We start from the raw sequence: 12,132 nt of genomic DNA on the forward strand, positions 1-12,132 counted from the left end.
TATGTTATTTTTCTGATCTCAAATAATTTTGGTGTTTGCTGTTTGGTAGGGGTCAAAATACATTTCTCTCCATTTATTTATTCTGGTGTTCTAGCGTTACTTGTTTAAAAGACTTTCCTTTCTCTCATGACTTATCGTGAGAATGAGGAATATTGTTTGACCACATGTATGTGGGTGTATCTCTGGATTTTCTGTTATATTCCATTGATCTGTTTGTCTGTTTTGAAACCAGTACAATGCTTTTTTGGTAAATGTTGCTTTGCACTGAGTTTTGAAACATGATAATGTGACTTCTCCAACTTTGTTCATTTTCATGTGTCTTGGCTCTCTTAGTTTCTTTGCATTTCCATATTGATTTGTCTATTTCTATAAGAGTTACAATTTAAAGCCGATTCTTTTCCTACCAAATTAGTAAACCCTAGCAAAGGAAGTTCCTTGTATTTTAGCCAGTATCCCTCCAACTGGATGACAAGTGACCTGTCACCAGTGGTCAGTGAGGGTAACCGTGGTGGTGCAGCTCTGAGCCCTGCGTCGTGTGCTTCTTACTGATGGACGTGGTATATATTTAACGTACATGAGGTGATGTTCTCGCATGTATACAATATGAGATGATTCCTCAGTCCATCGCCTCACAGATTCCCTTTGCTTTTATATACATATATATAAATTTTATTTATTTACTTATTTATTTATTTATTTATGGCTGCACTGGGTCTTCGTTGCTGCACGCGGGCTTTCTCTAGTTGCGACAAGCCGGGGGCTACTCTCCGTTGCGGTGCGTGGGCTTCTCGTTGCAGTGGCTTCTCTTGTTGCGGAGCACGGGCTCTAGGTGCGAGGTCTTCAGTAGTTGTGGCGCACGGGCTTAGTTGCTCCGCGGCACGTGGGATCTTCCTGGGGATCGAACCCGTGTCCCCTGCACTGGCAGGCGGATCCTCAACCACTGCGCCACCGGGGAGGCCCCTCCCTTTGCTTTTGGTGAGACACAGAGCCTATTCATCTTATCACTGCAGGTTTGTGCTTGTTAACCAATGCCCTCCCCTTTGCCCACCCCTCATCTCATTTAGTCTGGGTGACAACCCACTTTACAGATGCAGAAACTGAGGTTTAGAGAAATGATGTGACGTGGCCAAGGGCCCCGCCATTCTGACTAGAGCCAGCCCCTTTGACGCCCTCCTCAGGGGCCGCTCCCGGGCCCCCTGCTCTCCCTACACAGGTGGAAGCAGCAGCAATGGGCCTGGGACACACCTGGGTGGGCAGCCAGGCCAGGGCTGTGCTGACCCTTCCCGGACATTGTCCCCCCGTGGACTTGTGCCCCTGGGGCATTCTGCGCGAACCCCTTTTGTTCTGCGGGGTCCCACAGAGAAGGCCCAGCTCCCCGTGGGCGTGGCCAAGAGGCAGGTCCCTCGTGGCCCTCATGACAGCAGCACAAATGGTAAAGCCGCCACAACACTGGGCCCGAGGCTCGGGCAGCGTTTAGCCTCCTCTGCCGTCGGCCGCCACCCCCACGCCCACCAACCCCGCTCCCTGGAGGATGGGCGTGAATGCCACTGGCCACGGGCTTGCCGGTGGCCGGGTGCACAGCCGGGTCAGAGGCCACTCGTGGGATCAGGGTCCGAGCACGTTTTCATGGGACAGTGAGGGGGTCTCAGGTTCCAGACTCGTAGCAAACTGCTGTTCAGCTACTTAAATGTGTCCAAACCAGGAAGCCGTCCTATTGGTGTCTAAGAATAAGACCTTAACTCGTGTAGAATTTAAGCCCAGTTTCAGGGCTGTTTCCGTAGAGAAAAGCGTCCCAGGCCCCGTTCTGAAGACCCTGAACTCTGACCAGGGGTGATGACAGCCCCACGGTTGCCGGGACCCTGTCACATCCCGCCTGCCTCCCAGGTGGCCCTGCGGGTCGGGGGCAGCGGCTGGAGAGTGTCCAGACCTCTGTACGGGTGGGTGGGGCGGGGCCCCGGCAGCCGCCTTCCATCACCCACGCCTCCCTTCTACCTCGGCAGCCAGCCCAGCGTTCGTACCTCCGAGGCCTCAGGACACACGTCAGGGCGAAGAACACAGCGTCCTGAGGCCTTGCCAGCAGCATTTATTCAGAGCTTGTGCTTGTTCCACGAGTAAACATTTCCCGGAACTGCGACGTCCCGACTCTGTCCTCGCGTTACAGAGAGCCCAAGGTGGTGGTAAAGGACGTCATCGTGGGAACCGTGTCAGCCCAGAGCCCATGAGGACAGAGCACCTGTCATCTCCTAATGCTTTTCTGTCTGGTGCGAAGAACTATTTTTGTTCTCAGTTAAACATTTCAGAGATTCTGCAGTTATTATGAATGCACATTCCCTGCTAATGGATTAGAAACTCAAAATATTTTAATATGCAAAGGCAAAGAAAATAATGGCACAAGACCAAGATGAATAATTGTCTTCCTGATTGCAGCTTCCACCGCTCTCACATTTCGAATTCTCGGTTGTTTAAGGAGTCGCTTGCAAGATGAAAACCGCAGCGCCCTGAGCTGCCCAGAGCGAGGCCGGGCCGGGTCTTCCCCAGGTGGAGGGAGGGGGCGGCCCCTCGGTCCTCGGGGACTCCTGCTTCCACGTCACTCTTCATCTCGTCAGCCACTCTCTTTCTTCCCAGTTTTACGATTTTAATTGGATTTCCTGTGCTCGTGCTGCCAGACTCCGCCCTGGGTGCCGCCGTGTGTGCAACCTTTGTTGGTTTCAAAATTAATTAAATTCAAGGGAGAAACTTCGCTTCCACAAAAGCCACATACAGTGAGGGAATTGAGAGACAAAGCAGTCGGGAATGGGAGTCCCGTGAAGGAAAAAAGAGTTTGAAGACCCCAGAGGACCCCTTGGACGACGCGGGAGCTGTGATTGTGAAGCCGCAGAGTCATGGGGGTGGGGGGTGGCGGTGGCCCGGGCCTGCGCGTCCTGGCGCAGTGAAACCCCGACGCCAGCCAGGCTCGGCTCGGGGCGCCCCGTCACCGCATCCCGCTTTCCGTAAAGCAGGGTCTCCCCAGTCTGTGTCCCTCTCCCAGCAAAACCTGCCTCAGGTGTGCACATCTTCGTCTTAGGCCTTTTTTCTTTCAATCCTTGGATAAAGGGTTTAATCCCATTAAGAGGCTTTCCGGACCCCCCTGCCAACCCGAGACCCACGAGGGCCACACCGGCAGCTCCTCTCCCCCTTTTCCCTTGTCCCAGCCTGCTGAAGCCTGCGGGGAGAGCAGCCCAGCCAGAGACCACGAGCCCCTCTCACTGCCCCCACCCTTATCATGGGAGCCTACGGGTCTCCGGAGCTGAAGATGCTGTCCTGGCATCAGGGTCTCAGCCTCAGGCGGGCGGCGTTCCACCTGGTGTCGTCTGCCTGGTCACCTGCCCCCGCCCCAGGCCCCCTGACCCATCATGCCCCAGACCCGGGGGCTCTCCCGACCCGGTGGTTCCTGCTGCAGCCCGTCGGGTGGGCCCTGGTGTCCCGACTTCCTTCCTCCACCGACAGCTGTCTGGAGGCTTCTGGTCAGAGCGCTCCCTGGCCAGCCTCCCTGCCTCAGTGTCCCACCCGCTGCCCAGTGTTCCCGCCTCTCTGATCTCCCAGGGAGGCTGAGAGTTGGCAAAACATGGAAAGTGCTAGAAATGAGCACCCGTGACAAGTCTCGCGGGCCCAGGGTGGTCTCCTTTTCCCTGTTACTGGGAGTCTCCCAGATGCATCTAGAAGGACCCCAGGGCTGTCCCCACTCCATGGCCACCACCCGCGACTCAGTCGCCGCATAGGATTCTGCGCCCGGCCTGCTGCCCCGCCACCCTGCCAAAGGACAGCGGCGTCAGTGACGCGCAGGCACCCTGTGCTGGGTGGACACACCAGGCAAAGCAGTCCATACGTCTCCTGCATTATATATTTGCTGCTGTAGTTCTTAAATAAAGAGCACTTCTGCTAAATTTAGCCAAGAGAACTGTTTGGCATTTCAACCTTCCCATGCTTCGAGTGAACACATTTCTTCCATGTTATGCCATATGCCTAAAAATATTTTTGCAGTCTCTTCTCAGCTTTCAGACCATTGCAGTAACTCTTTCCCACTGACCGCTAACGCCACCTCCCCAAGGGTCCCCATTCCTTGCGTGCTCAGTCCTTCCGTGTCAGGCGCCCTCGACCTCTCACTCCCAGGCCCTGCAGGACCCCTGATGTCCCCTGCCAGAGGATGGTCGGGCAGGGACATGCTGAGCAGCCTGTGGGAGCTGGAGGCCAGGACTGGACCAGGAGTGGAGCACCTGGAGGTGCCGGAGGGCCACACACTCACCTCCGTTACGGTGGCTGATTGCGTTCTGCTTCCAAACAAGCACCAGGGGCGGTGGCTTTGCTTCATTTTGCATCAGAGAGCGGGAAGGAGCTTCGCCGTGGTTTTCAGGGGAACGTGAGGGCCACGCTCCGCATGGACCGCTCATCAGACGATGGTGAAAACCCATTTTCCTCTGACCCGTCCACACCAACAAAGGCGTGCTCCGCGTAGCGACTGAAAACAGGGGCGGGTTGGGTCAGCGGCAGCGAGGCAGGCAGGGCAGGACCTGGGGGTTCAGGACGGGGGAAGCGGTGCCAGCGGGACTGGGCGGCAGCCGTAAGCAGCGCTACACACCACGCTGCCCGCTGACGCTCCAGGCAGAGATGTGGCTGCCGGCTGAAGCGTGATCAGAAGATGCGCGAGACAGACACGATTTCTAGTCAGTTTCACCTGAACCTGGAAGCGTGATGCTTAACACGTGCCCGGTAAAGGAGTGAGTCTTTCCAAGGCCGAAGGAGAAACAGGGTGAGGGAGAGGAGGTGAACCAGGAAATCTACAGAAGCGTGGTAGGTGCCTGGCTCCGGGAGGTTCTCCTACAAGAAAGGAGATGAGGGCACAGAAATTAGTGTCGAATAATGGAGAAAACGCTCAGGAGCGCGTGGGAAGCAATACAGGTATCCCGGGAAATACAGAGAAACAACCCGTCTTCAGGGAAGGCGAAGCGGGGCGCCTGCGAGGCAGGCAGCCCCAGCCTTGCAGGGGTGCGGGGGCCAAGCCACGAGCCCACGCCACTGCGGACACCAGGCCGTTTCTGTAAGACAGCCACGGGGACCAGCCGTGTCCACAGGGCTGGGGCAGCAGGCAGGAGTCGGGGCTGGGGGCCCCAGGCCGGTCTCAGCCAGGAACCCGTCTCTGAGGGAGGGTCCGATCTCCCTGGTGCCCCGCTCTTCTCTGGGCTTGTGCATGACAGCCTTGCCTGGGGGAAACAGACATTTGGGGCCCGGGCAGCTGGTAGTCGGCGAAACTGGGCGCATCAGCCGTCCCAACCAGGCCCTCGAGGTGGGGACAGGAGGGAAGGCACCGTTTCTGGGGCAGGTTGGGGGCAACCAGGACGTTCGCTGGACAATCCGGTCAGTTTCTCCATGTGACGTACAACTTCAGGACTAAAAGTTTGTGGTCCTAAGAGATAACTGAAGAAACTATGGAAATTAGCAATATTTGCTTTACTGGGTACTCGCAATCTCTGTTAAAGACCTGGAGAAAAGAAGACAGAGTTTTGGAAAGGTTCACCTACCAATTGTCAAGTTGACACCACCTGTCACGTGGGTGTGATTTGGGGAATTCGAGCGGCTGGACATGGGCCTGGAGAGGCCGCAAGCCAGGAAATGTGCTGATGGAGGACAAACGGTGGCCTCGTTACTGCAGGTTCCCTTTAACAGTTTGGCTATATTTTCTACTTTCTCAAAAATCAGCAAATACTTTACTCTTGTGTTCAAATAAAATCAAATTTTAGGTACCCCCGAAAACACTTCAATTTATGCTGTTTGACAAATCATTTCTCAGTGACATTTGCTTCCCGCCAGGGACCCTGACAGGACAGCGAGGAAACTTCCCTCCGTCGTGCGTTTCCTGAAACCTGTTTTGAAGCGATTTAGTAGCCGGGATGGTGCGGCGGAGCCGACTGGCCGGGGCGCCCTGCGGCCTCCTCGATCTGTGCGCGGGTGCGTGGCGGGCGTGGACGCGGACGCGGACGCGGACGCGGCACCCGAGCTGCACACGTGCACCTCCTCAGCTCGTCAACGGCGAGGCCGTCTTTACTACAGGAGGGTGTGCTGTGATGTAGCCTCAGCGCCGGTACCAGAGCTGGGGGCCTTCGAGTTTTACACAGCCGTCATCTAACCCGCTCACTCGGTCCCAGGATGGTCCCCGGGGCACGTCCCCCGGCGCGGGGCGGCGCGGGGGGCGGCGCGGGGCGGCGCGGGGGGCGGCGCGGGGCGGCGCGGGGCGGCGCGGGGGGCGGCGCGGGGCGGCGCGGGGGGCGGCGCGGGGCGGCGCGGGGCGGCGCGGGGCGGCGCGGGGCGGCGCGGGGCGGCGCGGGCGGCGCGGGGCGGCGCGGGCGCGCGCGACCCAGCCTCTTCCCGCCCCTCAGCCTTGCTCTATCTTTCATGCGTCGTGTTTGAAGAACGTCGGCCTCGACCTCACAGACCTCACAGGCTCTCCGAGGGGTTTGTTGACGTTTCTAGAATCGGATGCGGGTTATCTGCCAAAGGTGAGGCCAATTGGTAGCAAAACAAAGGCTCCCAGTCCTTCTGTCGGCTGCCTTTTCTTTATCGTAAACTCTGTGCTGTGAATAGGTCTCAGTGGGGGAAACTGCTCCAGAATATCTATGGCTGTTTCTTTGCCTCAGAAACGTCGTATTTGGGTTTTGAAAAGGAAATCCATTTTCCTCTAACACGTTCGCGCCAACAAAGGAGCGCTGCCCGTAGCGACTGCAAAGGGGCTCTTTGCCAGCCAGTCACACAGTCCTGGCGACGGTGCCGACAGCTCCAGACCCGCAGCCCCAGCTCCACCTGCTCTGAGCTGTCCCCGCCGGGCCCACGGCCAGAGCTGCCAGGTCCCCCGCTCCCAGCTACACGGCAGTGCAGCTTCCGTGGGGAATCAGCCCTGGGGCGGGCGGGCCTCAGTCATGGTGCCCATCTGGACGCCCCCCTCCTGCCCCTCCATGCAGCATCCGACACCTCCCTGACGTCTCCGCTCGTCCTCAGGAGAGAGGTGATCTCGGGGACAAGGAGAGCCACGTCACCTGTGTGTCACTCAGAGTGGCTGTGCGGGCGCCTGCTCGCTTCCGCCCGGGGCAGTGCTGTCCAGCGCCCCCCGACCTGCGAGCACAGCGCCCGCCGGGGTCAGTCCGCTTCCTCAGGCGGCCCTGAGGGCTGCAGCGAGCCTGGAGGAGGCCCCAGCGCGAAGCCAGTGCGCTTGCGTCGCCCCCGTTGGCTTCCCGCGGTGCCTCTGACCACCCACAGACTGGAGCGGGCGCCGCCGTGGGCAGGAGCTCTGCCCGTCCGCCTGTCCTCCGTCCGCCGGTCCCTCACCCTCCACCGCAGCGCTGGTCAGGGCCGCGCAGGGGTGGGGGCTCCAGGTCCTCTGTGAAGCAGGCTGTGTCCAAGGCAGGCTTGACTCACGAGGACTCGGGTCGTTGGACTTAGTAACCTTGAAGATCTCCTTCGTCGTAAAAGTGGTCTTCGTTGTAAACTCAAACCCAGTAACTTGAGTCACTTAGGGCATTTACGAGGAGTGTTTACGAGCTCTTTACACGGATTATCTCACTTAATTCCCCCGACAGGCCCCTGGGGTAATGTGCTGTTTTTAATCCTCCTTTTATGGTTGAGGGAAAGGAATCCACAATCTCATCAGTGAACAGAATTTAAACCACAAGCCCCAGACGGTCCCCACCCACGCTCCCGTTCGCTGTGGATGTTACTCTGTGGATGTCGCGTTAGTCCAGCTTGATGATACCACGGTCTGTGCTTAGGAGCAGCTTATCATTTGCCCGTTTGCCATCCGGTCTGTTCTGTGGCGAGGTGCCTGTTAAGGTTTGGGGCCCGTTTTTAATTGGGTTGTTTGTTTTCTCATTGTTGAGTATTAAGAGTTCTTTGTATGTTTTGAATAACAATCCCTATCAGATGTACCTTTTGCAAATATTTTCTCCCAGTCTGTGGCTTGCCTTCTCATTCTCTGAATTTCTTTCACAGGGCAGAATTTTTTAATTTTGTTGAGGTCCACCTTATCAATGATTTCTTTCACAAATGGTGTTGCCTTTGGTGTTGTATTTTAGAAAGCATCATCAACTCAAGGTCATCTAGGTTTTCTCCTATGTTATTTATCTTCTAGGAGTTTCACATTTTTGCACTTTACATTTAGGTCTATGACCCATTTTGAGTTAATTTTTGTAAAGGTGTAAGGTCTGTGTCTAGGTTCATTTTTTGCATGTGGATGTCCAGTTCTTCCAGCAACATGTGTTGAAAAGACTTTCCTTGCCCCATTGTATTACCTTTGCTTTTCTGTCAAAGGCCAGTGACCGTTTACATGGGTCTGTTTCTTTACTCTACTCTGGTCGTTGACGTGCTTGTCTGTGCTTTCAGCCTCACCGGTGTCTTCATTCCTGCAGCCTAACAGTCAGTCTCATGACTCGGCCCTGGGGACCCCCAGCCCCTGCTGCTGCCTGTCTCCCCACTGTCCGGGGGCAGCTGTCTGTCCTGCCTCCTCCCTCCTCTCGTGGACCCAGGGAGATGGTTGGTCTTCCAGTCCGTTCAGAGTTCTACTCATTGTTAGGAGGCAGTGGTGACGGCCACGCTCCTTACATGCAGAACTGACCGATTCCTCTTAAAGGAAGAAAGCGGAAACAGACAAGCAACGTCCCCCAGGGAGGGCACCCTCTGAGGGAGGGGACGCTGGGGTGCGGGTGGACCCTCAGCCCTGCACCTTGGTGGCCTCGTGTTCTGAAACTGACCTGTCACCCCCAGACTCAGGTCCCCCACCTGCCTGGGGGACCGTGGCAAAAATACTCTGTCTGCTCCTTCACAGGCCGTTGCGAGAAGTGAATGAATTAACTTCTGTGTTACGTTTTGTAAATTGCAAAGCACCCAGCACTATTAGGTTACGGTTACAGTCTCCTAAGCAGAAGAGGTGGGTCTTAAAAGATATTTGCTGGGCTTCCCTGGTGGCGCAGTGGTTGAGAATCCGCCTGCCGGTGCAGGGGACGCGGGTTCGTGCCCCGGTCCGGGAAGATCCCACATACCACGGAGCGGCTGGGCCCGTGAGCCATGGCCGCTGAGCCTGCGCGTCCGGAGCGTTACGCGGGCGGCTCACTGTTGTGGCCTCTCCCTGTATACACACACACACACACACACATAACTGAACCACTTTGCTGTACACGTGAAACTAACACAACATTGTAAATCAACTATAATTTAAAAAAATGAAGATCAAGTAGGTACATCAAACAGCAGATCAGATACAGATGAGAAGGGAATTCTGGAACAGGGAAGGTAGATCCAAAGAAACTGCCCGGATGCAGCAGAGGGACGAGGGGGTGGGAAATAGAGCAGTTTCTGGGCATCAGGTGGAGGCCCAGCGTCAATCTGATCACAGTCTCAGCAGGAGAAACGGAGACCCCGACCACCCCAAGCACCGGGAATAAAAGAAAATCCACAGCCAGGCAACTGTGATGAAACTAGAACATACCACACTGCAGAGAATCTTGAAGACAGACTGCCCACCCACAGATGGCGCGGACCGAAGGGGGGACTCGTCCTTACCCAGAACCCACCCGCGGAGCTGCCGCTCAGAATTGAAAGAGACACAGAAGCCGATGGGTCCACGCCCGGCTGACCCCCACTAAGCGTGCGTAAGGAGTGTGCTTCGGGGGAAAGAAGAAACCGGAAGGAAGAACTGAGAATCAAGAAAAGTGTAAGAAAAAAAGGTAAACATGGGGAAACCCAGCAAAGACAATTCAAAGCAATAATAAAGGGCGGGTAGCTAAAAAGCAGGGTGAAACGGCACAGGACAGCAAGCAGCGCAGCTCATGAGGGTGGAGGCGCGTGTGCAGAAGAAACCACCCAATAACCCCGTCAAGACCGCAGCACAGACACACGCGTGAAGGTGTAAAGGCACACGGGGGGCGGGGTCGGCGATGGGCCCCCGTGGTTTTACTCAGTTGCCGGTTTGGTTCTGGCGTCTGTCTGCAGGTGCGTGTGTGGTCATCACGTTGTTTTCTGTGCTTTCACTGGTTTTGAAATATTTCCTTTTCCAACTGTTTAACCTGAACTGTTGCCGCAGATGACGCAGTGGCAGCTGCTCCGAACACCCCAGTCCTGCCTGTAATCCTGCATCAGGAGGAGAACAGGAGAGGGACAGAAGCTAAAATCAGGGTTTCCAAGGACAGTTCAGAAGCCCAGCTCGCCCTCTGCTTTCTCCCCCGCAGGCTGGAAGCCACGGAGCGACAAATCCCACACGCCGACCTGCGAGGCCTCAGACGGGGTCACTCGAGGCGGGATTTGCTGTTTCTTCACACTTAGCTCCGCCGTCTTGGCTGACTTAAGACACAGATCACACCAGGAATTCACTGGGGGAGCAAGAAGGCGCCCTGCGGGAGGCAGGCGGCAGTCCCTACGTAGGGCACTGTCTTCCTGGTCCAGACCCGCCCCCGGAGGTTAAGACGAGCTCGGCGGTTTTCCTCTCTCCCACCGGGAGGGCTGAGCGCGTCCAGTCTGCTGCTTCGGGGCGGCGCCTCGACGCCTCCTCCGAATGTGGTCCCCACGTCCTTGCTTCCTTTGCTAACCCAGGCGGCTCCCTCCAGGCAGGTTTGCTTTATGGAAACCATCCCAGGTTGTTCACAATGAATTACAGGGGAACAGGTGGGTGTTTAGAGTGCCACTTTTGGCTCAGGATGGAGGTGGAGCTCCAGGACAACGCTGCCTCGTGTGTTCCAGCATCAGCAGCCCGTAGCCCGACCTGAAGGGATCGCACGGTGGGATCAGGAACCCGGCCCGTTGTCCAGTGCCGGCCAACAGTCGCTTACAGATGCACTTTCCTCTCTTTCAGATCACGTTTTATATTCTGGTGAAGGCCATTTATACCCTGGGCTACAGTGTCTCTCTGATTTCCCTTACAACCGGAAGCATAATTCTTTGCCTCTTCAGGTAAGTGGCAGAAATGAGCAATCCTGCCAAAAACGTGAGGAAATCATCCATTTAAGCCGTCTCGGCCCATCAGAGGAGGGCAGAAACCACTGGCTCCCAGCCCTCCTCTGTGCCAAGCCAACCAAAGTCCCTGGGAAAATGCCAGCTTGAAATATGATGCTAATGTTGACATCTGTATTTAAATACTCTGCATTTCTCATATGAGGAGACAGTACTGACCATGGATAAGAATGCAGTTCAACTGTTATTTACTAAACAGCAATATGCAAATGCTTTGAAAATACAGAGGCACCCTGCCCTTCCCCTCCCACTCAGAAGCACCCACATCTGGGCCTCACAGTGGGTGCTCAGTTAAGAGACACTGTCATGTGTTCAGGAGCATGAGGACAGGTTCAAATCCTGGGTCAGTCTCTTAGCAGCTGTGTGACCTTGGACAAATTGCTTAACCTCTCTGTGCGTCCACATGGAGGCCGATGGAGCCTACATGGCATGTGGGAGGTGCTCTCTGAATGGCGCCTGTTTTTCCCCTGCTCCTGGACCCTCCTAGGTCTGTGCCAGGTAGCTAATGGCAGACATTGTGTGGCTGGTGGTCAGGGTTCAAGGGGGGAGGTCGACACTTCTGTCTGGGAAAAGGTTCCAGTTTTTAGGATTAAATCCATGTCTTAAGCATCAGTAGCCTTAAGTAAAATGGGTGATATGCAGCTTATTTTAACAGGGTTTTGATCACCTGTCAAAAAGTGATCTGTAGAGAACAGAGAGCATTATTCGGGGTCTCAGGAATTGCAATTCGAGAAACACAGATTCAGGTAAAACTGAGAGGGTTCCAGGGAAGAGAAGGAGTCGGGGGCTTGTAAAGGCAAAAGCCACAGGTTGTTAAAAGTTGTCTGGCAAGAGTTAGGATTGGCTCTGATGCAAAAGGAAATATTGTCCTTAAGGGACAGGCTGTCACGAGTTGTTCAGGGGCTGGGGTCTGATATGTATCTGAGTTTCTGGAACACTGTGCAGACTTTCTGGACGCCTCGTGAGGACACTGAGTGGTCAGAGCTCAGATCCCGTCCGGCTGAGATGCGCTGGCCTCACTTCCTCGTGGCCTCTGGCTCCATCTGGAGGTTCTCTTGGCAACACCAACTCCACTTTTATTTTCCTCCCACACACCACATATCTTATGTC

General features: G+C 55.7%; 1 protein-coding gene across 1 annotated transcript in view; it reads left to right on the forward strand.

Annotated features, from left to right (window-relative positions):
* The window catches only part of VIPR2 (vasoactive intestinal peptide receptor 2), a 63,170-nt gene that overhangs the window by 28,608 nt on the left and 22,430 nt on the right, over positions 1-12,132 (forward strand). Inside the window, exon 5 of the mRNA XM_059074663.2 lies at positions 10,865-10,962. Within this exon, the coding sequence (XP_058930646.1) occupies positions 10,865-10,962 (98 nt within the window). The remainder of the gene's footprint in view (positions 1-10,864; positions 10,963-12,132) is intronic.

This window comes from Kogia breviceps, chromosome 9 (genome assembly GCF_026419965.1).
Source record: "Kogia breviceps isolate mKogBre1 chromosome 9, mKogBre1 haplotype 1, whole genome shotgun sequence".
NCBI classification, from domain to species: Eukaryota; Metazoa; Chordata; class Mammalia; order Artiodactyla; family Physeteridae; genus Kogia; species Kogia breviceps.